The sequence below is a fragment of the Nannospalax galili genome, unplaced genomic scaffold, assembly GCF_000622305.1.
Source record: "Nannospalax galili isolate Female #2095 unplaced genomic scaffold, S.galili_v1.0 scaffold462, whole genome shotgun sequence".
NCBI classification, from domain to species: Eukaryota; Metazoa; Chordata; class Mammalia; order Rodentia; family Spalacidae; genus Nannospalax; species Nannospalax galili.
The window spans coordinates 798050-824160 of record NW_008348078.1 but is presented as its reverse complement, the minus strand read 5'-3'; the positions used below and the strand labels follow the sequence as shown (position 1 = coordinate 824160).

The window sequence follows — 26111 nt, the reverse complement described above, 5'->3', positions numbered from 1 at the left end:
CATGCTATTTATTTTATAGTATGGACATGTCGGACAAAAAGCAAATTTGAGTAGTTTTCTTATTGGAGGTCAAAATGGGTCAAAAATCTGTAGAGACAACTCACAACATCACATCATATTTGGCCCTGGACCTGCTAAGGAACCAGCAGTGCAGTGGTGATTCAAAAAGTTTTGCAAAGGAGATGAGAACCTAAAAGTGAGGAGTGCGTTTGTAGTGGGTGGTGGTTAGTGTAGACTCAAAACTGGTCAAGGTGCCAAGTATAAATAACTCTAAATACTGAACTGGAGATGGGTCATCTGTATAAATCTCCCACAATTCAAGGCTCAGCAAACTTGAGAAAGAAGGGGTGAAAGAATTTAAGAGCTGGTACATGGGATGGAGACTTGTGAAATGTTGACTTCTGGAGATGACATTGCTGTTAACTCCCAGCATCTATGGCTACCTGTTCAAGACCTGCCCAAGATGAAGACAGTTACAGCTCCAGCATGTATTGGGGAGGGTCCCTGTCAGAGGAAGTATTGGCAGCTGATGGATGCTGAGGGAGGGGGGAGTTACTGTCCTTTGCAGATGTGACTGTTGGCAGGTTGACTATGACCCAGGGGATGGCTGTACACCCATGTGCTTCTGGGTAGCACTAGTTGGATTCAGGGTTACTACTACTAATAAAAAATGAAGACATGAAGTTGGAAGTAGATGGGGATGGTGAGCACTAGGTGGTACCTGAGGGAAAGCATGGTCAATATACACATTGTAAATGCATGAAACTTTCGAATAACAGAAATATGATTATAAAAAGATGGAGAGTGTAGTGTCCAGCCACCAAAAGTTGACAATGACCAGTCAAGAGCAAAAATTGAAACTGCTCCCCCTACAACTACACAAAAAGTTGTCAAAGAACCCAAATGGACCATTCAATCATCACTTGGTATTTTAAGAAAACTGGAAAGGTGAAAAACCTTGATAAAGAGGTACCTCATGAGCTGATTTGGAAAAAAAATATCATCAGTTATAACTGTCACCCTCTCTTCTTCTTCTTCCCAATAACAAACCAGGAGCCATTTCTCAATCTACTGTGATTCAAAGAAAGGTAGATTGTACACAACCAGCAATACCAGCTCAGTGGCTGGCCAATAAGCAGCTCTTAAACCAAATTTATACCCCCAAGGAGGTTACAATCTGTTGGTCTGATCCACTACAGCATCCGAGTCCTGACAAAATGACTGCATGTGAGAAGCAGCTCAGCAAATCGAAGACTGCACTGAAACTGCAACGACTTGCTTTTGTCAGATTAACATTCGTTTTTATTTTGGGCAATTGCACGTTTGCTCACTATTTGGGGACACTTGAGAAACATTTAAGACCGTGTCAGTGTAGGCTCAGCTTGGAGAAAGGTGAGCTTTTTCCTGTTTCTCTAATTTCCAAAAAGCCACCAGGCAGACCATCTGAAGGGCCCTGTCTGACAAGGAAGGGTCTTGGCTCTAGTCTGTAAGGGGTGAATGTGAGCTCTGGGCATATAATCAATATCTTCTAGAACAGAATGCTTCCAAATTGAAGAGACACTTTAATTCCCTCCTCCTCCCCTTCCTCTTCCCCTCTCTTCCTAGTCCCTCCCCTTTCCACCTCTAATAAATATAATTTATTAATAGAAATACATTGAGAGACTATTAGGCTTGGCACAGTACAACAAGCTTCCTGTATGCATCCTCCCTCTTCCTCATTGAGCTTTTAACTGATGCATATAAGGTAGAGTTAGCATTGCTTGTTTCGTAGCTTCCCTTGAAACTCCTTGAAAATATATGGAAAACACATCCCAGATCCTGTACTTGATTTCCAGAAAGGAATGTGAAGTTTGTGATGCTTCACCTTGCACTGTCGAATTCACAGGACACAGAACCAAGTAGGTGACCCTCATCACGGCATGTCTATGAGAGTGTTTCCAAAGATTAACTGAGGTGGGAAGACCCACCCTGAAATGAGGTGGCACCTTGCAAACAGTGTTTGAGGAAATCAGCACCTTCACTTGCTTCTCAGTGAATGTCCATCACCACGCTGCAGGCCTCTGTGGACATTAAATGCAGGTTCTTTGGACTTCCAACATGGACTGAACCAGTGACTTCCAGGGAACAGACAAGTCTTTAGTATTAGATTGGGAGGCACGCAGCTGCATGGACTGAGAAGCTCCCAGATTGTTTGTCTTCAGAGTACAGAAAAGCACTGTTGGACTCCCAACTCCTATCATGTAAATCAGTATCATTAAATCCTGTGTGTGTGTGTGTGTGTGTGTGTGTGTGTGTGTGTGTGTGTTTCTGTTCCTCTAGGGAACTCTGGTAGAACCTAGCAGAGTAGTAAATTGCACTTATAAAAGCGCATCCATGTGCTGAGTAATGTTTGGGTCAACAATAGGCCTAGCATATGACAGTAGTCCTATAAGAAATGGAACTGAAATATTCCTATTGAAATGGTGAAACAGACTCCATTTTGATCTAGCTGACTTGCTTTACCCTGTGTTTTTGCCCAGCCATTCCCACTGTAGCCAGCCAGGCAGAATGTCTCATGCAGGCAGTGTCAGGGAGCACATTATTTCTACAAGCCTGAGAAACTTACATGTAGCCAGGTAGCACATCATGTCCTCCCACACAGCCTAACCAAAACTTTTTGTTAACTGAAAACTTCTTTGATAACTGACCTGCCCCCTGGTATGGTGTAACTATGGTGATCTGATGAAACTATGGTTATTGACTTGCCCCTGACATGATGTAATTGTGGTTTTAAGCTTTATAAACCCTGCCCTGCTTCTCCTTGGGGTCAAGAGTTCTTTGAGGCATTAGCCCCTTCTCTGACAGCTGGCTATTGAAAAAGAACTCCTAATTCGACCATCACTATGTGGTGTGTCTCTGTGCATGTCACTCAGTATGACCCTATCTTCTAGTGATGTTGTAGCCATGATAACACTGCAGCAATTTATTTCACTACCAGTTATATAAATGTATAATACTATGATCTGTACTACATAATAACTGTTAACAACTCCATTACTAGCTTACGTATTTACTATGCCATATTTTAAATTGTTATTTTAGAGTGTACTCCATTTCTTTTCATTTACTTACACTGTGTGTGTACAAGTTTCAACTGGATTATAACCATTTTTTTCTTTGTTAATATATATCAGGACAATGATTTTTTGTTTATCTTAATGTATATTTAAATTAAATTTTTGTGCATTGCATACAATACATCACAATCATATTTAGACCCCTCCTCTATCCATGCCCTCCCACAGCCTGCACATTGGATTTCATGCCTCTTTATTTTTTGATTTTCGAGACAAGGTCTTATCATGTAGCCCATACTGGTTTCTCAAGTGCAGGGTGAAAAAGCATGCACCACCATCTACCTCTCTTACTCTTATCTCCTTTTTCCTAAAGGAGAGGGAAAATAAATAAGGAAATGTACCAAAAATTATGGTTAAAAGGACAATGTACACAATCCTTGGCCTTGGTAGTTAACAAAAACCCTCATAATCCTTATTACGTACATCATATGCTCCAGCCTTGATCTGCTGATAGAGTCTGTGTTGGTCTTCATCCCAGAAGGGTGGATACCCTACCAGCAGGATGTAGAGAATGACACCTGAGGAGATCAGACAGATGATTAAATGAGATGCAGCAGAGCCACAGTGCCATTACGACAGAGGGAGTCACTGTGGAGGGCTGTAGAGACGCACTGTGGCCAGTTCTGAAGCTCCTCCCTGGTGCATGACTGCTCCGCCTCCTCCTTCCTAAGTGCCCCACATTAGCACCTCAGCAGCTCACTTCATGGAATGTAGAACTGTAAAGAGGTAGCCAGGGCAACAAATAAATATGAAAATCTCATGTTGTTTTAGAGGATACAATCTTTGGCCTCCCTGAGTTCTTGTGTATGCAGATTCTATATAGGCCGATGGTTAAAATTCTATTATTTACTTATTAACACCAAGAACTTTTTTTGAATGATGGTGGTCTGATTATAAATTCATGTTCTAAATAGCCAGTCCCCCTGGCAGTGTGGATACCATATAAAAAAGACAAAACTCTTTTCTCTTCAATGATTTTATTTTCCAAAACTAAGAGTATTTCTGTCAAAGAGCTGGACCGTACCAAAGAGACACATGTTAAAAAACCCTAAAAGGGAAGAAAAGTATGAAATTATACATAAAATCCAAACTCATAAGCACACAGCTGTAACATGATTTGATATCTTCTGCAAAAATATGCAACTTACAGTCATTGTCTGTACACAGAGGGGACTGGTTCCAGGATCACCCCAAAGATATCAAAGTCTGTGTGTGCCCCTTATATAAAATTGTGTAGTTTGTTACCCTATATAACTCTATGTATCTGAAAGAATCCTTAGATTACTTAACTTAAATGCCAGGCAAATGCTATAAAACAGTTGTTATACTGTTATTGTTTAGACGCCAATGACAGGTTAAGTGTCTGTGCACTTTTAGTACAAATGCAATTGTGTTTTTTTTTTTCCCAAATATTTTTATAGTTGGTTGAGCCTGCAGATATAGAACCTGTTTAAAGAGGGGTAATTGTACCTACAAGTCAATTTAATTTTTAAAGTTAAAAAATATACTCAGACTTTCAACTTGCCCTGAAATCATAGATACATATACTATCCATTCTGCTTTGGTAGGAGAAATTATGGTCTTTGCCATCAAATGTCCTGTTGGTGCTTTTCAGATACTACTAACCTGCTAAGGTCTTAGCTTCTTGGGTTTTCCTAATGCAAGCGCTGCCATTTTTCTGGCTTACCTGTAAGTTCTCCCTTTGTTCCTTCCTTAAGCCTGGAAAGTCAAGTAGGGCAGGTGAGCCTCTGCCCAGATGCCTTGGAACTTTTTCCCAAATGAGAGGTCGTTCCTTGATTTCTGTAGATTGTCTTGGTTGTGGACATCTAGCCCTGTTCCTGTTCGTCCATCTGGACATATTTATATAAAAACACTGCTCACTTTTTCCTTTTTATACAGTCCAGGATCCCAGCCCAAGGAATGGTGACACCACAGTGGCCCAGTCTTTCCATCTCAATTATCCTAATGAAGATCCATCCCCGAGAAGCATGCTCAAAGGCCAACTTAACCTAGATAATACTTGACAGGTGTACTGGTATGCTTGCCTTTGAATTGATTCTAGATCCTGTCAAGTTGACAGTTAACACTAACTATCACATTGAGCACTTCAGGGGTACTGTTATGATCTCCAAATATTGAGCATCTCTTATGACCTCAGAAGCCTTTGATAATGATGCCTGGATGTTTTACTGGACTCTTCAAATTTTTGGGCATCTAATTTGTTAAAAAAATTTTAATACAAAAAAGTGTAAAGCCCTAAGTAACACTCCACAGGTTTAGAATCACAATGCTTTCTGTATAGAAGTATACGGACATCTACAGCATCTGGGGCTGGGCAATGTTTGTTTGAGTTGCTACAGTGATGTCTTTATTTGTGAGTTAATTGCCACAAAGTGATTTTTGTGATGGTAGTCTCATTCCATTTCATTGTTTTAGAGTGAGAAAAAGCTTCCTCCGTTACATGATTACCCTGAGTACAGTTTATATGGTAAAGGCATGGAAATGCCCTATTTATTTTGCCTTTATTAACCAGCACTTAAAACCACTCACTGACTCTGTCGCATCTCCAAATTTCAAAATGCCTCTTTAGCTTTATCAACTCATGATAGTTTATAAACTCATGAAATTACTTTTAACGTGTTATAATCGAGTGCTATCATTATTTTTTTTGTAACAATCCTAGAACTGCTCTACCTCTGGCCAGTGGAAGTAAGCTTGCTGCTGTTTGCTCCTGTGTCTTTTAACTTTTTCTTTCCTCCTGGAATGACAAGATACTACTAAATCAACCCACACTTCTGCAGTCCCAGACTTGCAATCAGCTACTACTAAAAGTGGTACTGAGACCACGGATGGTTACTTGTGTGTCCTGTGTGGGAACTACAGGTTTCTGCAACAAATACATTTCAAGTTAGAGGGGAGAGAGAGAATGGTGGCACCTACATATTAAATGAGACTTAAGAAACGAAAGATACCAAATTAACAACAAACAGAAGGTAAATAGGATAAATGACAAGACATTTGATACTAAGCTATTATTATTAAATTTTAGCAATTAGTACTATTGTCATAGCTTTAAACAGAGTCCTTTTCTGTAGAGATGTATTAGCAAATCATTTCAATGTGAATAAACCAATCTTGGGATGGGGAATAAGTGGGGTAATTAGCCATCAGTTCATTATAATTGTCTATTCTTTTGTATATTTGCAATTCTCTTATCATGAAAAACAGAGAAATGATTTCTGGCACAGTTGGTGCCATACAACATTTTAAAACGATGCTGTCCCATTTTCATTAGTTTATGTGTAAATCTGGGCGTGGATGATAGGAGAGATGTTTGATTAATAAGAGTTTTGGGAAGTACTGATTGCTGATTAGGTAGTCTACATTATCAAGAATACTCAAAGCTTATTTTAATAAACACTAATGCTAGAAAAAAATGACTGAATCTATGCTCAGATGATCAAACATTCGAATGTCTGCTCTTATAAAAGAAGAAATAATGAAGAAATGCTGAAAAACTGGGGTTAGTAGGATGGTAGTGGAGAAGTCCCTTCAAGACCTCCACTTGCCCTTGGTAAATGAAGCTGTGTACCATGAGCGCATATGCAAAATGCATGACGGTGTAGAAGTGCAGGCAACATGAGTGATAAGAATGGTTCGCTCATACCTTATAATACTCTCAACAAGAACAAGAAAGTCGCCACATACTTCAAGTAAGGAGAGCGCTAAATAGCAATGGTGGGTGTACTGGGGCTAGAAAATCAAGGCCGGCAGGGTGAAAGTTTTTTTCATATAGAATCATCTATGCTATGGAATAGGATTAGGAAATGACCAGGCCTCCCAGACCCAAGCAGATGAGTGGTCTGCTGTGAGGAGGGGCAGTAACCAGGGCAAGACCTATGTCTGCCTGTCTGAACAGGCATGGGGGCGCTATGTTAGAACAAAGTGTCATTCTGTCTGTTTCTCTTATTACTTTAGAGAAGCCAGAAACTTAGTTTTATAGGAGGCGCTCTGTTAACAAATTACAAAGACAAATAATAAATGCCAAGTATTTCCCAATATAAAAGGTCCAGCCAACCAGCAACACACTGCAAGACCGACCTGCGAGGGAATGGATGTCTGAGTCCCCTGGAATCTAGCTTGTCCATTACACCCTAATCCCCATGGGATGCTTTATAGAAGTGGAAGCTAACTAGTTCATGAGGGTGGAGTCCGTATAAAAGGATCCGTGCTTTGTAGATGACAGAGCACTTGCTCAACAGTAGGAAGAGGAAATTGGCAGTCACTGAAAAGAGAGCCACTGGAATGCTGAGGTCTCCACTGTCCCTTATCTTAGACTTGCATGGTCAATCTAGGGGCAGCACATCTCTGTGGCTTAAAAGCTGCTCTATATTGGTCTAGCACCCTGAAGATGTCACCTGTCTGCAACCCTTGAATCTGCTCTCCTGAAGGAAATGGTGACAGGCTTGGGGAGTGCTGCTCAACGCGGTGGTGCGCATTAAAATCACATAGGGAACTTGGTAAGATGAAAGTTCCTGAGCCTTTTCCAGAGACGCATTCTTTTTATATTGTAGTTTAAAAAAATATTATAATTAAGCAGAGAAAATTCAATTGTACATGAAATGGATGAACAAATTTTCAATGCACAGTCAGCAGTGCTGCATTCCCATTAGAAGCAGCCCTCCGGAATGGTTGCACTTCGCAACATGGAGACGTTTCACTTTCTGCCTCTATGCCTTTGACTTTTTCAGATATTTCACCTGAATAGAATGAAGCAGGATTTGTCTTTTTATGATGAGCTTTTTCTTTCTTTTTTTTCCCTCTTAATGTAATGTCTTTTGAGACGACCCATCTGGTGGCATGATAAAACCTCCTTTATTCTTAAGGTTATGTAATGGTCTGCTGTATGTATATGCTGCATTTCATGTAACTGATTCATTTGCCAGTTGGACATTCCATGCGTGTGAATGATGCCATTAGGAGCACAGGCAGGCACAGCTGCTACAAGACTCTACTTTCTCTTCTTCTATGTACATACCTGGAAGTGGGACTACTGGATCACATGGCCTCAGAGAGTTTTAGACAGTGTTTCTGGGGCATGTCCTAAAACTTTGATAGGACTTCATGTCAAATAGAGCATGTGGTTTGTGGTTCATAGTTTGAAAAAAACCACCAAATTAAGGAAATTACATGCAGTTAATAAAGAAGGATCAAAGCCATGTAAGTTTAGAGCAAGAGGGTACTGGTATAGACGATGTTTGGGGGTAGGGTCCATGGGCTAAAGACTACTGAAAGATGGAGGCGGCAGACACCTGAGGCAGCATACGTGTGGTGGCCTAGTATAAGCTGGTTACAGAACTGGTAGTAGCAACATTCTGCCCACAGGGCTTGGGATTTCAAACTAACCAAATGCCCAATACTGATTTAACTGAATCATGAAAAGGTTACATCCCAGGAGTTGCATAACTGTGGACACAAAATTCTTTATGCAGAAAAAGTAGAAACATACTCCATAATATTCCAAAGATCTGGTCAAAGTCCTGGCACACTCTGTGACAGCCAATGACTGAGTGTTACTCATGACTGTTCACAGTGCACACAGAAAGACAGAGACATATGTAAGACAGCACGTATGTATTTTGGGAGGCAAGCCTATGCTTATAGGCTTCCTTATTTCCCTTGCCCTTCCTTCCTTCCTTCCTTCCTTCCTTCCTTCCTTCCTTCCTTCCTTCCTTCCTTCCTTCCTTCCTTCCTTCCTTCCTTCCTTCCTTCCTTCCTTCCTTCCTTCCTCCCTCCCTCCCTCCCTCCCTCCTTCCTTCCTTTTAAAGGCAAATTATAGAAGGAGATCTATTAAAATCCAGTGACATCTATGAGTATTTGCTCATTCCAGTAGGGAAACAGCTATATACACAAGAAGGCCATTAAAATCAATTTGTTATTGGCAATGGCAGAACAGGTGATTATGTTCCTGCCTCATTCATGCCTATTATTTACATTTCAGTAATGGACTCAATGCTTTTAAAGAACACATATTGGTCAGACCATACTCTGTGAGATCAAAAAACCAAGGTAGGGGTGGCCTTGAAGATGACCTGAGTGCAGGGACTTGTTCTTAACAGCACACAGCGTAAGCCAGTGCTCTGCTCTGCTGACGCTGTGCTGCCAACGGCTAGAATGACAAAGAGCCTGCTACCGTGAATGCCCGCAGTCTCACTCACACAGAAGACTAGATGCCATCCTCTGGGACGGACTGCTTTTGTTGTTGTTTGACTAGTGTCATTTCTTACCACACAACCCAGTGTCTACTTTTGAAAAGAACTAATTGGCAAGAGACAGCTGATGGGTGAGAAAGGGTTTTCCTCCAGGTAAGTCATAACCTAAAAGTAACCAGGTGAAAGTGCATAGTGCCTTCCTTGATGTTCATTAAACAGCGATAAGCAAGAACATGCATCTTATAAAGTGAATTTAATGTACCTTTCATGTCACTTGAGTAGAGGGATATGGTGAAATAGTAATTTGAAACAAATAACAGTGTCCCAGAAATGTAAAGGGAAAGTCATCAGGTTGCGTCCAGCAGTGGTCATGATCCCAAATAGGTGCTATAACAGCAACTCATTAGAATGCAACACTGTGGTCTCGGGTGCATTTCTAGAAGACACACACAGGAAAATGGGAGCTGGCTGCAAATATATGCTGACCTGGGCATGTCAAGGGATCTGGCTGTTTGTAGAACATTGTGACGAAAGCAAAGGCGAGAGCATGAAGCCAAGCATATGACGGAGTCAAACCAACTACTAAAATTTGTTTCTAAAGTAAGGCTACATCAGTTACCCAGAAACTTCATCCCTAAAGAAACACTTTCTAATAATAATGGTAATGGTAACCAACACTGATGTATTAAAAGCATTTTCTTGGCAGTAAGTAATCTGGTTAGCTCCATTTTAAAGAGGAAGCTGAGATACAGGGTTCAAATGATTTGTACTAGTCGTAGGACACACAGACTGAAGATCTGGGTGTGTTCTTTTAAGCACAGTTTACGCTGCTTCCTATCTACAAAGTAGACAGGAAAGAGGACGAACGGAAAAAGGAGAACTAGGAGGGAACCTGGAAAAAAGAAAGATGGATGACAATGGCCTGGGGAAGCTGAGCTTCAGGGAGGCGGGCAAAGAAAGAACGAGCTGCCAGTTACACCCAATCTTCCCGCACCGGCTGCCAGCTGCTCTTCCTAGTTTAAGCAGGGGAACAAGTGTGTTAGGGAGCAAGATGGGCACATAACTAAGAAGCCTTGATCAAAGTGTGCTTAGGTTGTTCACAATCTCGATTCTGTATTAGCAGTGGTTGAAGAACCCCTTTTTGCTTAAGGGGACAAACTGGTTCTCGTGAGGTGATTACTCCTGATCCAGGGTACAGCCTGGCCATCCCAGATAACTGTCCTCATTTAGGAGTGGTCTGTTCTGATGGACTCTGCTGTTACTATAATCAAAGATACCTGCAGGATTAGGCCAATGACTCTCACTGGTGTGACTTCAGCCTTGACAAGAAACCAGATAGGTTAGGTGACATGGGTTTTTACACAGATATGCCTTGAATGATTAACATGCCTATGAACAGTTAAACAGAAGGCTAACCCATAGGAAAGAAGGTTGACACAAATTAAAGGAAGAAGTGCTAGACTTCCATCCTACTTTGTGTTACCTGTGGGCCTGAGGAAGGAGTTGGTGCTTTTCCACCTGACTACTTTCTTTAATTGGCATATTAGAGTGGGTGGCCAAGTGTAGCTTTTCTGGACTTCAGGTGTGAGTACACGTACAGCTCCTTGCTCATATCTGCTGTTCTAGGTAGGGAGGGAACTCTGATACAGGATCCAGTCAGTTTGAGATTAAATATCAAATTGTTGCTAGGGACATAAAGCTGACAAGGTATGTAGCATGGGGTGATAGATCACTACGACACAGTGGCGGTAGATGTATTTATTTATTTTATACTAAGACTAAATCTACAAGTTTCTCTCAGAACCTACATGTCAGTTTTTTAATGAACTCCTTCCAGGTCTAGAGACAAACATAAAACACCAAAATCTCCCTGGAGCACACTACTGCCAAACTTTCATAGCTCACACCTATATTAACCCAGAAGCGATAACTCTGTCCAGAACTTAGAGCACTTAGTTGTGCTAATAACTTCAGTAGTAAAATATTTCAGAACATCCTGTGTAGTATCACCTTTATTTCAGTCTTTCACACATTTGAAGTTTATGTTAAAATGTAGAAATTCCATTATAAGAAGTAATGTTGAAATTCTTTACAATGTCTGAGTCTGAACAGAATACTTTTGAAAATTAGCTTGCCAATTCAGGCCGGGACCAGAATTCATCTTCAAGATTTACCCTCATCCTTCTAAATCCTTGCCAAGCATCCTAAGCAAAGAATATTTACTAGAAAGACAGATTGATCAGCATAACCACTAGATGGCGCACCACACATCTGTTCTCAAAGTGTTCCAAAACTAAGGCATTATTAATCAGCAGAGAACTATCTAGGAACCCAGAGGCACACACTCACTGCACACTCACTACACTACTCAAGCTTCTAGAATCATGAGTCACTCAGTCTTTGGTGGTTTATGATTGCAGCCCAAATTGACCAAGACAGATGGGTATTGCAAATTTTCTAGAAAATATGATTTCTTACCACATGCCCACATATCCACTGGCTTTCCATAAGGATCTTTACGCAAAACTTCTGGAGAAAGATATCCAGGTGTACCAGCAAAACCTAGGGAAAACAGATGTTTACGAGTCAGAGTTGACTTGACAAGATCAGTATGAAAAGGTAAACCAAGAAAGAATGTTTTGGAGGGCTTCTTTAACTGATGATAAGCCATGGTTGTCCTATCCTGTAGCTTATATGAAAAGAAAAAACACATCCTTCTTTTTTCTAAATATGGAGGTCAATCTATTGTGCTGGAACCAATGCAACACAGGGCACTTTTGGTTAGCTGTTCATAGCATATGAAATTTTGAACTAAAACTGAAAAGAAATAAGGAAAAAACTGGTCTAGATAAGTTCCTTGCAAAAACTGATAGTTATCTTGATACCCAAATAACTATGACAATTAGTCCCCTATAAAGGAGAGGGATGAAATCCCTACATAGCTACCAAGGACAAATTAAATGCAAAAAAAATAGCCTTACGTTATAGGACTCTGAGGGTAGGGATAAGAATAAAAGTAACTGAAGGCCTCCTCATGAGAAGAAATGAGCCCAGAAGTAGTCTGGTAGTAGATATCAAATAGTCCAAAGTGTACAAAGAAATAACCAGAGAGTGCTCATAACTGACAACTAAGACTCACGTGCATTCAGATGAATCACCACTGAAGGCCTACCAAGCAGACTTCCAGCTTCAGAGGGCACAGTGAGGGAGGCTAAATGGCAAAGACAGCCTCGGCAACGCTGTGCAGAATCCAATATGGGATATGTACGAAACAAAGAAAGCTACAACTAGACTCCAGTGGAAAACACTTATTTCTGAAAATAAGTTTTTCAAATAAAGAATACTAAAATAAATAAATGAATAAAATGAAGATAACCATGATTGATTAAAAGTTTCCCTTAAAAAGTGGAAAAATCTCTTTAAAAGGACAAATAATCAGAAATTCCTCCAATCACTGCTGAGAAAATCTGTACTCACTGAGATGCAAAGTATCCAAGGAATGATTCCTCATTTGTGTGATGAACTTACACTCATTACATGAAAACAATATACAAAGAACATAAGAAAAGATACATATGACAGTTACTTCTCTAACAAAATTAGATTAAAAATGTACAAACATTTTAAAGTTTTTTAAAGTGATTTTTTTGTGAATTTCATACAATATATTTTGAGCATATTTAGACCCCCTACCGCATCTGCATCCTCTTATCATCCCCCACCTGATTTCATGCCCTTTAAAATAAGAAAGATATCCAGTCATATATTTACAAATGCCTATCGAGTTCAACTTGTGTCCTCAAGGGTCCTTTGGCATGGGTCCCTTCACTGGAGCCTGGTTCACCTACTCAGAGTCACACCCTTAATGAAGACTGACTCCCCCGCTCTCAGTAGCTATTGGTTGCCAGTAGTTCCTCTGGTAGGGCTGGAGCTTCTTCCCCACGTCACTATTTCTACGCTGGGATATTCCCTGGCTTGAGCTTACATGAGTCTTGTGCATGCCGACCTCACTGCTATAAGTTCACACGAGTGACTGCCCAGCTGTCTGAAAACTCTGTTCCTGTGGTCACCAACCACCTCCGGTTCTTCAGTCTTTCTACCCTTTCTTCCTCAATGATCCCTGAGCCTTGGGAGGCAGAAGGGTGATATAGGTGTCCTGTTCAGGGTTAAGTACTCTGAAGGCTCTTGTTCTCTGCATGTTGGCCAGTTGTGGATCTCTGTGTTAATCACCATCTGCTGCATGAGGAAGCTTCTCTGGGGAGAGCTGCGAGACGGATTAATCTATGGGTATAACAATAAGTCATCAGGAGTTGGTTTAATGCTGTGTCTGAAGTTCTGCTGCTTGAGGCTCAGGGTTTACTGGAAGGTGTAATGAATGGAGTCATCCCAAGGTAGGGATGGGTACAATTGTTGCAGCAGGCTTCCCAGCACCTGGGACACTGTATTTGTCCTCTCCATTCCCACTACCCACCTCTAACTTTTCACAACGATACACAAAGAGAATCCTACGAGAAACTGATCTCAAATCAAGTGTCTGCAGTGTGCATTTTCAGATACCAAACACACATCCAACACTTGACTTTAAGGTCTCTCACAATGATGTTACTTTGTCTATTTTTGTCTCATGAATACTCTTAGATGCCTACATTTGTCTTTCTCTTTCCATCACTGTTTTACATGCAATCCGCATTAAACTAGTGAACTTTAATTTGTCTTAAGTAACAGACTAGATGGCCAAGAGCAGGAAATGCTAATGATAGTCTCCCTATGGAAGACAGAAGTAATTACTATACAAGAATAAGAAATGGGGGCTGGAGAGATGGCTCGTGGTTAAGAACACTGGCTGTTCTTGCAAAAGACCCAGGTTCAAATCCCAGCAGCCACATGGCAGCTAACAACTGTCTGTAACTCCAGTTCCAGGGGATCCGACAGCCTCTTCTGTCCTCCGTGGGCATTGTGCAACATGGTTGCACTAACCTACATGCAGGCAATACATGCAATACACATAAAATAAAAATAAATAAAATATTTAGAAAAGAATAAGACATGAAAAGATCAAGTTGAGCATGTTAGCATAGATACACACCTGGACATGAAAATGCCAAGAGAATGCCATCATCCTTATTCTTACCTAGAACCCTATTGTTTGAGCAGTCAGCTGATCCTAGGTGCCCAAGAATATTGAAATGTACATCCAAATGCATAGGTGTCAGGAAATAATACACTGTACGATGAACTCATGAAATAAAGTATGCTGGGCACAATAGATATAAAGCCTGTTTAAGCAGGAGATTAAATGCCTAAGTGTATAGAGTTATCATATATGTAATCCACAGAGAAATTAATAAGAGCTTACCTTCTTTAGAAATAACATGTTTTTTAGTTTGAAGAACTCATAGGAATATAAAAAGAGATCAAACACGGAAAAAATAGTAGCATTACTTACTGTTGGAAATATCCATCAGCGCATATTGCCATTAAGAAACCCACTTAATATTTAAAGCAGGAAACAATAGCAATCAAGCAAAGTAATTCTTGATGAGGCAAGATTATGGTTGTAATGCTGTTTCCCTCAGCAGCAAAATGTTAAAAACAAAGTGCAAGTTTAATTTCCAGTTCCTTAAGAGAAGTAGTCTGTGCTTGGATAAATTTTCTACCATTTTATCAAATGTAGTGATGGTGTCACTTTTCACGTTTTTTAGCCAGTATTTAAGTAGACCAGGGTCAGAGAGTGAGAAGCGAGTAAGTCTTGGCTTTGATAATGAAAGCATTTGTGTTATTCCTGCTAGTCGTCCTAATTCTGATGATCATATCCCTGAGCCTCGCTTCAGTATCCTGCTTCAAGACCACAAGTCTCTTTTTGCCTAGACGGGAGGACTGTCTTGTAATCTAACGTCTGTGACTTCCTTTCCCCACCAGATTCCCTTGGCACTCGGAGTCCCTGTGTGTCGTGTGGCACTTCCACAGTTCATCTACTCCTTAGTTAAAAATAGCACGGTGCAGAACTTGAAGAACTGTGTAGCACAGCAGGAGCCTCACCGCTGGGTCCTCTCTGCACACCATTCTCCATACTACAACTGAAACCATTATTATTTTTTAATTATTTATTTAATAACCACATGATTAGAAGTATTTCATTATAGCATTAACATATTCAATAACAATTTCCAGAGCAAAGATGCATCTTCTTCAAAATTGGCTGTAAATGTTTATGTTCACAGTTGAATTAATACAGTGACACAATATTGGACTCAGTATAAACCCTAAGACATAAAATTGAGTGAGGTTTTAACCTTTAAAAAAGATCTCGGCATAGTAGCCGCAAAAGCTTTTTGTATGAGTTCTATTATGTGTTATGGAGTTTTGTATTAGCCTGTTTTCTGTTGCTATAACAAAGTACCAGACTCTGCATATTATCTAAAATAAAAGATATTCACCTCGGATCCTTGGCACCTGAGCATCGATATAAAGTCATCAGGTAGATTTCAATGGTAATGTGTAACATGAAGTAAATTTTATGCTTCTTCCTCAAATAAAACTCTTTTTTTATTTGTTGAATTTTTTGTATTTCATACAGAACATTCCAAACAACCTTATTGATCTATACACCCACACCCAAATGGAACCTTCCCATAGCCTCCCCCCCACCCCCACTGGAGCCCATATACTCTGTCATCCCTGTTACTGTCCACTGTGTTGTTGGCACCCCCAGATGTTCCCCAGTGCTGGCCCATCCACTCAATCTAGTCAGCCTATTTCCTTGTTTTAGGAAGATCAGCTCTTCCTCATCTAGCAGCAATCAGTTACCAATATTCCTTTAGATAAGATTGGGGTCTGCTGTTCATTTTCTCAGTTCTATGCTGGGTTACGGTCTGGGAATCTCTTGGGTCACCCTGGCCAACAACTCAAAGGAAGGTATCTCCTGTCTGGCATTGTTTTTTGTTATGTAGCCTTTAGCTGAACACATGGTTTCTTAAAGAATTATACTGATCCCTTTAATATTTGATGATACTTACCTTTTGGGTATTTAAGACCATACAATTGGCCCAGATAAATCGATTTATTTTTTCTCTTAAGGTCGTCTGAGGATCTGTTCCTCAGGGGTCATATGAGCTTGGGAGGTACCCCTGGCTCCTTTCTTTTACCAGTTCCATCTATGTGAAGGTAAGTCAAAGGTCCTGCTCAACTGTGGCTAGCTTCACTTGGAAGCATGGAGGATATGTTTCCTCTGTGTTGACCCTCCTCTTTGTAGACTGGACACCGGTTCAAGTCCGTTCAGTGGGGTCTCCATGGCCTCCTTAATCAAGAGGACAGTTGACTCACCACAGTTACAGGACGTTTTGAGAGATGCTCATAGTCCCCTGGAACTTAGTCTACCTAGGAGGGCAAGGAGCAAAAACTATCCTTTAGGTCCCTCTAACCAGATTAGTATAGGCCTCAAAGTATGGTTGTTAAACATCCAAGAAGGTTAGTTACACCAATCTGGTACTTTTAATTACCATGTGCCATGTAGATAAAGCTTGGGCAAAGACTAAACGTTCTCAGATAAACCTAGCCTAGACATATATTATATTCCTTGTGCTAGTTGTATGTATAATTTGTCAGGTTGTTTGATTAATATGGTTTCCTCTTTTTTTTTTTTTAAACTACCTAGGTATTATTTATCTCTCTAATTGTCTAACCCTTCCACCATGGTTTCCCCATTTAAAGTGTCCCAATTTTTCCCATTTCTCCATTAATAATACCCTTCTCCTATGGTACCACCTTTCTAGAGCTCCTTCTTTCCCTTAATTCCCAAGGTTCCTTGTATAACCTTCACTCCCCCATCCCCTTAAAATAACCCCATTTTTATCCATATCTCCCTTATTAATGCCTGTTTCCTTCTGTTCTTCTCTTTTAGCTTCTTTCTTTTCCTTTACAGGATTTGGTTCTAGGATCCACATATGAGGGAGAACATACATCGATTTTTTTTTTCTGAGTCTGTGTTACTTCACTTAGTATAACAGTGTCTAGTTCCATTCATTTATCTGCAAATTTCATGATTTCATCTTTCTTTACTGCTGAGTAAAACTCCATTGTATAAATGAACCACATTTTCATTATCTACTTGTCAGATGAGGGACATTTAGATTGCTTCTGTCTCTTAGCTATTGTAAAAACAGCAGCAAGAAACATGGATGTACAAGTGTCTCTGCAATAGGATGAGTTGTTTGGGTATGTTCCAAGGAGTGGTATAACTGGGTCAAATGGTAGGTTCATTTTTAGTTTTATATAAGTTTGCCACACTGTTTTCCATAGGGGTTGAACAAGTTTATAACTGCACCAGCAGTGGATGAGCATTCCCCTTTCCCCACATCCTCTCCAACATTTTGGTATCACTTGTTCTCTTGATCTTACCCAGTCTGACAGGGGTAAGATGAAATATTAAGTGGTTTTAACTTACATTTCCCCAATTACTAATGATGTTGAACACCTTTAAGATGCTTCTTAACCATCTTTATTTCTTCTTTTGAGAACTCTGTTCAGCTCCTTAGCCCATCTTTTAATTTGGTTACTTCCTTTCTTGAGTCTTTGTTTTTTGAGTTTGTTATATATTCTGGATATTAACCTCTGTCAGATGTGTTGCTGGTGAAGATTTTCTCCCATTCTGTGGGTTTTCTGTTTGCTTCCTTGGTTGCCTCCTTTGATGTACAGAAGCTTTTTAGTTTAATGAGGTCCCATTTGTTGATTGTTTCCTGAGCAATTGATGTCCAGTTTAGAAAATCCTTTCCTACACCTTTTTCTTGTAGGTTTTTCCCAATGTTTTCTTCTAACAGTTTCAGAGTTTCAGGCTTTACACTGAGGTCTTTCATGCATTTGGAGCTGACTTTTGTGCAAGGTGAAAGACAGGAGTTGAGTATCATTCTTCTACAGGTGGAGATCCAGTTTTGCCAGCACCATTTGCTGAACATGCTGTCTTTCCTCCAGTGAATGTTCTTGGCCCCTTTGTCAAATACCAGATGGCTGAAATTGCATGTACTCATATTTGGGTTTTCAATTTTTCCCCCATTAATCTATGGGTCTATTTTAGTGCCAGTACCATGTTGTTTTTATGACTATACCTCTGAAATACAGTTTTAAATCTGGTATAGTACTCGCCCTAGCATTGCTCTTAGTGCTCAGGGTTGCTTTGGCTATTCGAGGTCTTTTGTGCTTCCGTATGAATCTTCGGATGTTTTTTTCCAATGGTGAGACAAATGTCATGGGGATTTTGATTGGCATTGCATTGAATCTATAAATGACTTTTGGTAGGATGGTCATTTTCACAATATTAATTCTTCCAATCCATGAGCATGGGAGGTCCTTCCATCTTTTATTGACCTTGCAAGAGTTTCAACTATTATGTTAAAAAGGAGTGGAGACATTGACAGCCTTGTCTGGTTCCTGATTTTAATGGGAATGCTTCCAGTTTATCTCCATTTAGAATGGTGTTGCCTATGGGTTTGCTGTATATGGCTTTAATTACATTGAGGTATGTTCCCTCTGGTCCAATTCCCTCTAGGACTTTGAACATAAATGCATGTTGAATTTTTTCAAAGGCCTTCTCTGCATCTATTGAGATGACCATGTGGTTCTTGTATTTGAGTCCATTTATATGACATTTATTGACTTACATATATTGAACCATCCCTGCCTCTCTAGAATAAAGCTGACTTGATCATGTAGATTAGCTTTTTGATGTGTTTCTACATGTGGTTTGCAAGTATTTTGTTGAGAATTTTTGCATCTATGTTCATTAAGGATATGGGTCTATGGTTTTCTTTTTTGGTTCTATCTTTACCTGGCTTTGGTATTAGAGTGATGCTGGCTTCATAGAAGGAATTTGGAAGTTCTCCCTCCATTTCTATCTTTTTGAATAAATTAAATAGTATTGGATGTAGATCTTCTTTAAATTTCTGGTAGAATTCTGCTGTAAATCCATCTGGTCCTGGGATTTTTTCAGGCAGGAGGTTTTGTATTACTGTTTCAACTTCCATATTATGTGTTATGCATCTGTTTAAGCTGCTGATCTCTTCTTGGTTTAGTTTTGGTGGTTCCCATGCTTTTAGATACCCATCCATTTGTTTTAGGTTTCCAAATTTAGTGGCATATAGGGTTTTAAAGTATTCCCTTATAATGTTCTGGATCTTTTTGGTGTCTGTTGTGATGTTTCCCCTGTCATCTCTGATTTTGATTTGGAGGTACTCTTTCTTTCTTTTAGTTAACTGGGCTAGTGGTCTGCCAATCTTTTTTATCTTTTCAAAGAACCAGCTCTTGTATCCATTGATTCTTTGTATTGTTTTCTTTGTTTCTATTTCATTAACTTCTGCTCTGATTTTTGTTATTTTTTTCTTGCCTGCTGGGTTTAGGTTTCATTTGTTGTTCCTTTTCAAGTGTCTTGAGTTGCAATGTTAAGTCATTTATTTGTGTTCTTTCTGATTTTTTAATGTAGGCATTTGGAGCTATATACTTCCCTCTAAGGACAGCTTTCAATGTGTCCCAGAGGTTTTCTTGTGTTGTGTTGTCCTTTTCATTTAGTTCCAGGAATATTTTATTTCTTTCTTAATTTTTCCTTTGACCCATTCATCATTCAGGTGTGTGTTGTTTAATCTCCATGTGTTCATGTAGTTACTAGGGTTTCTTCTGGTGTTGATTTTGAGCTTTATTGCATTGTGGTCTGATAGGATGTATGGAATTATTTCAATCTTGTTGTATTTATTGAGGTTTGTGTTGTTCCCTAGTATATGGTTGATTTTGGAGAAAGTTCCACGGGGTGCTGAATAGAAAATATATTCTTTGGTGTTTGGGTGGAATATTCGGTAAGGCCCATTGATGTATGGTATTGTTTAATTCAGATGTCTCTGTGTTAATTCTCTGTCCTGTTGACCTATCTACAGGAGACAATGGGGTACTGAAGTCCCCTACTATTAATGAGTTGGGATTAATCTGGGTCTTAAAGTCCTATAGTACTGTTTTTATGAAGCTGGGTACACCAGAGTTTGGTGAATATATGTTCATGATTGTAATATCTTTTTGATTCATTGTTCCTTTGATCAGAATGAAGTGGCCCTCTTTATCTCTTCTGATTAGTTTTAGTTTAAAGTCTACTTTGTCAGATATTAGAATTGCAATGCCTGCTTTTTTCTTAGTGCCATTCCCTTAGATAATGCCTGTCCTTGAAAGTGAGATAGGTTTCTTGCAGACAACACAAATATGAAATTTGTTTCTTAATCCATTCACTTAGCCTGTGTCTTTTGACTATGGAGTTCAGTCCATTGATAGTTAACATTCTTGAAAGATGTTGGTTTCCATCCTTTTAATTTCTGTTTGTATTCTTGATCTAACTTTGTGTTTCCACAGTTATACCTTCATTTAGATTCTTTCTGTTGCCCCTTGGGCATAATTGTTCCCTTTTCAGCTCTTTTTATTGCTTCAAGAATTCTCTGAAATGCTGGTTTTGTGGACATGAATTCTTTCAGTCTGTTCATGTCATGGAAGGTTTCTCTTTCCCCTTCAACTATAATATACATTTTTGCTGGGTAAAGAAATGTGGGAGTGCATCTATGGTCATTTAGAACTGGGAATACTTTGGTCCAGGCTCTTCTGGCTTTCATAGTTTGCATTGAAAAGTCAGCTGTGATCCTAGTGGGTTTTCCTTTATATGTGACTTGCTGTTTTACTTTTGCAGCTTTCAGTATTGTCTCTTTGTTCTGCACATTTAGTGTTCTTACTATGATGAGGTGTGGAGAGTTTCTTTTCTGGTCCTCTCTATTCGGTATTCTATATGCTTCTTGTATTTGTGTGGGCATGTCTTTAATTTTGGGAAATTTTCTTTTACAATTCTGTTGAAGATCTGGTCCATACCATTATCCTAGATTCTTCTTCTTCTTGTATGCCTATGATTCATAAGTGTGGTCTTTTTATGGTGTCACATAATTCCTGCATATTCCATTCTTGTGTTTTCTTAAATTCTTTATAATCTTTGCTTGAGTGGTCTGGTTCGTCCACTTTATCTTCCAATCTTGATATTCTGTTTTTCATTTCATTCATCCTATTGTTGAGGCTTTCTCCTGTCATTTCTAATTGGCTTACTAAGTGTTTCACTTCCTTCTTCATTTCGACCTGAGTATTCGTCAATATTTCTCACTCTTTTCTGAATTCATTCACAAGTTTATCCCTATCTTTTATCAGTGCTTTGATTTGTTTGTGTCTTCTTTAAATTCACTGAATTCTTTTATTATATTTATGACTGTTCTTTTGAGTTCCATGTCCTGTGTTATCTTTAGGGGGGTTCTCGTACTCTTCTAGAGGACTATTGATATTTGGTGAGATATGTTATTTTGGTTTTCCATTGTTATTATTTTTTCTCTATGACTTTGACATGCGATTTTCTTTTGTAGTTTCTCATTCTTGTGTGAGACTCAAACCTTCCTTTGTTGAGTTTAGGTCGGATTCTTTTTGTAAACTTTATGTGCCTTTGTGGTTTACTTGTTGGACACAAAAAGCTGGATGGTCTAGGCTTCAGGTTCTCTCTTTTGATTTTATATTGGAGGGACCAGATGGCTTTCATCGTGCTGCTCAGGAGTTCCCACAGAGGGCCAAGTCAGATGAGGATTAGTTGCTCTCAGGCTTTCTCCTAAGGTCTGGATCCCTCCAGGGAAGATGCTGGCCTTAAGAATTTGAGAGCTTGGCTGTCCTGGGAGCAGGGCCCAGGAAAGAGGCTGGCCCCAGGAAGCTGGTGGCTGTGCCCCCAGGGATGTAAAGGGAGGTGGGGATGAGAAGAGGCCCTGAGGTCTCCTGGGAACTACAGAGAGGAATTGGGTTGGTCTGCATGCAAAGGATCAGGAAGCAGTGGGGATTCTGGGCTAAGAGATCAGTCCAGGGGTCTGGGGTGCCAAGCCAAGAAATGGGCCAGTAGCCAGGCGAGGAGGACATATTGTGTAGGGGAGCTGGGAGGATGAATGAGGCTGGGGGAGTCAAGGTGCAGTGGGTACCGCCAAACTTACCCGGGAAAGTTACTGGCTCCAGGAAGCTGTGGGGCTTGGCCACCCAGAGATGCAAAGGGAGGTGGGGACGGGAAGAGGCCCCAAAGGCTCCTGGGGACTAGAGGGCAGAACTGTGTTGGTCTGGATGCAAAGGATCAGGAAGCACTGAGGAGTTTTGGCCAGAGGTCTGGGGTGCAAAGACTGAAATCATTATTGTATATCTAAAGTCACAGATGCCCATTAAAAATGCTGCACTAGATGCCTGAATCTTCTCAGATGGAATCAGACCTTTCAAAATGATATAAAATCCATTCCCATGGCATTAACTGTCATCACATTATATGTCAGCTGAGTTAAACATCTTGTTAGTCCTGAAATAGAGCCTGGTTTTCTGTCTCTAAACCTTTGCACATGCTCTTTCCTGTCTGGAATGCCTGTATGTTTGTTCTTGCCGATGGACAACTTTCCACTTACTGCTTAAGGAACTAATGAAGCTTTCCTCAGAAGGAGCATTTCATACTCTTTCCCTTGATTTTTCAGATCACCCTTTTGATGCTGTGTAAGGTATCCTTACCTTGCATGGTGAACAGCTGTGGACACAGGCTTCTATTCCTGAGGGTGAAGAACTGCAACTTAATGCAGTAACTTATTCTGCCCATATCTACAATAGTTTCACTACTTTCTGTTGATTCCCTCTCTCTTGTTACTGTTCATTTTTCATACATGCTAACCATATTCTTCCCTAGGATTTAGGAATAGGTATGCATCTCTAGTTTATAGAACTAAGTCTAGGTCTTCCTGACATTCACTTTACTAGGTTAAAGCTTATTCAAATGTCAAAATATGCCAGTCCCAATGATAAGCTTGGAGTTACTATAGTCTATTAGGAGGGGAACCATGGTAAAGAGACCAGGCAAAAGGTAACATTAAGCTGGAGAGAGGCTGTTGATAAGGTGATCAGTCAGAACTTCTGAGTCCGACAACAGAAAAGAAGGTCCTGAATTAGGCTGCTGCAAAGGTGTTGGGGAAGGATTCCAGGCCACTTCCTCCTAGTAGCTAGCAGGGGCATGTTAGAAAGCTAAGGGGAACCTTGGGAGCTATGTGCACATCTTAGATGTTTACATGAGAGATAAATACCAGTAAGTGCTTCCACATACTACAAAAGAAGTAGGCACTTTAAAAATGTTTTTTGTTGTTCAGAAGAAATAGAATCTCAAGTAAAAGATATTTTAAAAATTATCTCATCTTAACACATTAAAAATCAGACAAGATTTAGGACTGAGGCTGGGGAAAGGATGATTTAGAACTATACATGTAAAATGGATTAATATTGCAAAAAGGTAGAGAGGAGTGAAGCAAGTTATTCAATCTCCATACTGGAATCATCCAAGAGTCAGGCTAGAAATATTACAATTTTGGCCTTATTTATAAATATTGGGATGCTGGGTGTGGTGGCATGTGCCTCTAATCTCAGCCCTTGGGAGGCAGAGGCAGGCAGATCTCTGTGAGATTGAAGCCAACCTGGTCCATACAGTGACTTCCAGGTGGGCTGGGATAAGGGAGACCCTGTTAAAAAACAAAAACAAAACAATAAAACTGATATATATGAATATCAGTTTCCCCTCCGTCTGTAACCTGGAACAGCTACAATCCTATCCAGCTGTACACTATTCATTAACTCAAGAATAAAAACAGTTTTCATTGGAACTTCCTTTTAATATCATATAAAACTTGGATGAAATAAAATTTCTATGTACCTCCCTTATTATTAGCCTGTCTTTTCTTAGGGAAATGCTCACCATCATCACTCTCACGATGACAGCTATCACACCACACCAACATAAAGAAACGGAATTTTCATCACATAGGAATTTTGAAATTATCAGAATTTTGGTGCGAAAATCGTTACATAGAAAGTAGATGAAACACATACATATAAATACATGATATGTTATTTTAAGTTTTAGTTCACTAGTAACAAAACGTGAAATATTGAGTACATTCTGATTACCTACTATTTACACAGTTGGCTGATGAGCCTAACCTGTTTGGAATAATTACTAAAAAAAAAAAAAAAAAAAAAGATGGCACCCAAGGAATAATACCAAGCTTACCCTCTGACTTCCACTCATATGTACATGTACATACATCCCTATACAACACAAACACACATATAATAATATATAATGTAATATACAAAACAATTTCCTGTATTTTCTTTTAATTTTCATTTTAAATATATTTTTAAAGATTTTCTTGTTTTTAAAAATATTTTATTTATTATTTTTATATGTATGAATGTATCGCCTGCATGTATGTGAGTGCGCCCAAGTTGTGCAATGTCCAAGGAGGTCAGAAGAAGGCGTCGAATCCCCTAGAACTGGAGTTATGGATGAGTGTTAGCCGCCATGTGGGTGCTGGGAACCGAACCTGGGTCTTCTTCAAGAGCAATCAGTGTTCTTAACTGCTGAGCCTTCTCTCCAGCCCCTTAATTCTCACTTTAAGACTATATCCTTTTCCCCCTTATTCACTTCTAGGTTGTGGTGATACACACCTTTAGTCCTAGCACTCTTGAGGCAGAGGCAGAAGAATCTGTTAGACTGAGGCCAACCTGTTCTACATAATGAGTCCCAGGCCAGCTAGAGCTACAGGAAGACCCTTTCTCAAAAAACCAACCAAAAAAAAAAAAAAAAAAAAAAGTATTCTTTGTTCTGTGAGCCTGAGGTGTAAAGGTTGCATTGTAGATGTGTCAGTTAGGCCTGGGCAATTCGCAGACATTGTCTGTGTGTGACCAGTAGTGGTACTTGGTAATAGTCTCTGTCTAGTACAAAAGAAGTTTCTTTGGTGAGTGGTGACTGGGATATTTGTCTGTAAATATAAGGATACATATTTTGCATTCAGTAAGAAATTATATTATATTAATCTAAGGATGTGATAGTCTTGGGGTTTTCTCTAAGATCTATGACCTCTCCAGCTATGTGTATTTGGTCGTTTATAGTACCACATTTGAGTTTCCTCCAATTGAGTGGGCTAGAACAGGGATAAAGAGGTCACTAATGAATCTCTCAACTCTCATTAATGAAGCTCCCTCATGCAACAGAGGACCAGGAACATAAAAGGTCACAAATGGCTGAAGCGTAGAGATTAAGAGTCAGCAGAATGCTGGTTCTTGAACAGGACTCCTATATTAAACTTCACCCATCCAGGGCTCAGGGAGCATTGCAGAACAGGGGGTGGAAAGATTTTAAGAGCCAGGGAGGAGGTGCATGACCATATGGAAATAGAGTTCCACATGCTCCTGGGACCCTGTTCATATGACTCTATGGCAATGGTGTCAGCATACACAAGTCCCATGCAAATTCAAGCAGACAAAAACCCAGTATAGAACTGGGGAAATGGACAGCAGACCCCAATCTTAGCTGAAGAAATATCGACAGCTGGTTACAGCTGGGTGAGGAAGAGCTGATCTTCCTAAAGTGAGGGACTCTAGATAAGTTGACTAGGCCTCAGTAGATGAACTGGCACTGAGGACCACCTGGGGACACTAATTTGACACAATAGGCCTTAACATAAATGACAGAGTGTATGAATTAAGATCAACTGAGATGTTCTGTATGAAACACAAAAAATTCAAAAAATTTTTAAAAAGTATTCTTTGTATATTAATTCTCAGTATAGGATCCATTTTTACCATCTTTTTAAAAAGCGTATGTGACCTTGTTTTCTCAACATTTCCCCACGAATTATTTCCTGATTATATACCAATTTAATGTTAGGTT

General features: G+C 39.8%; 1 protein-coding gene across 15 annotated transcripts in view; it reads right to left on the bottom strand.

The window, feature by feature from the left end:
- The window catches only part of Camk2d (calcium/calmodulin dependent protein kinase II delta), a 283017-nt gene that overhangs the window by 59080 nt on the left and 197826 nt on the right, over window positions 1-26111 (bottom strand). For all 15 annotated transcript variants that reach the window (XM_008844496.3, XM_008844497.3, XM_017800970.2 and 12 more), the window contains 2 exons: window positions 11807-11890; window positions 3540-3634 (listed from right to left, as the gene is read on the bottom strand). In XM_008844496.3, coding sequence (XP_008842718.1) covers window positions 3540-3634; window positions 11807-11890 — 179 coding nt within the window. The remainder of the gene's footprint in view (window positions 1-3539; window positions 3635-11806; window positions 11891-26111) is intronic.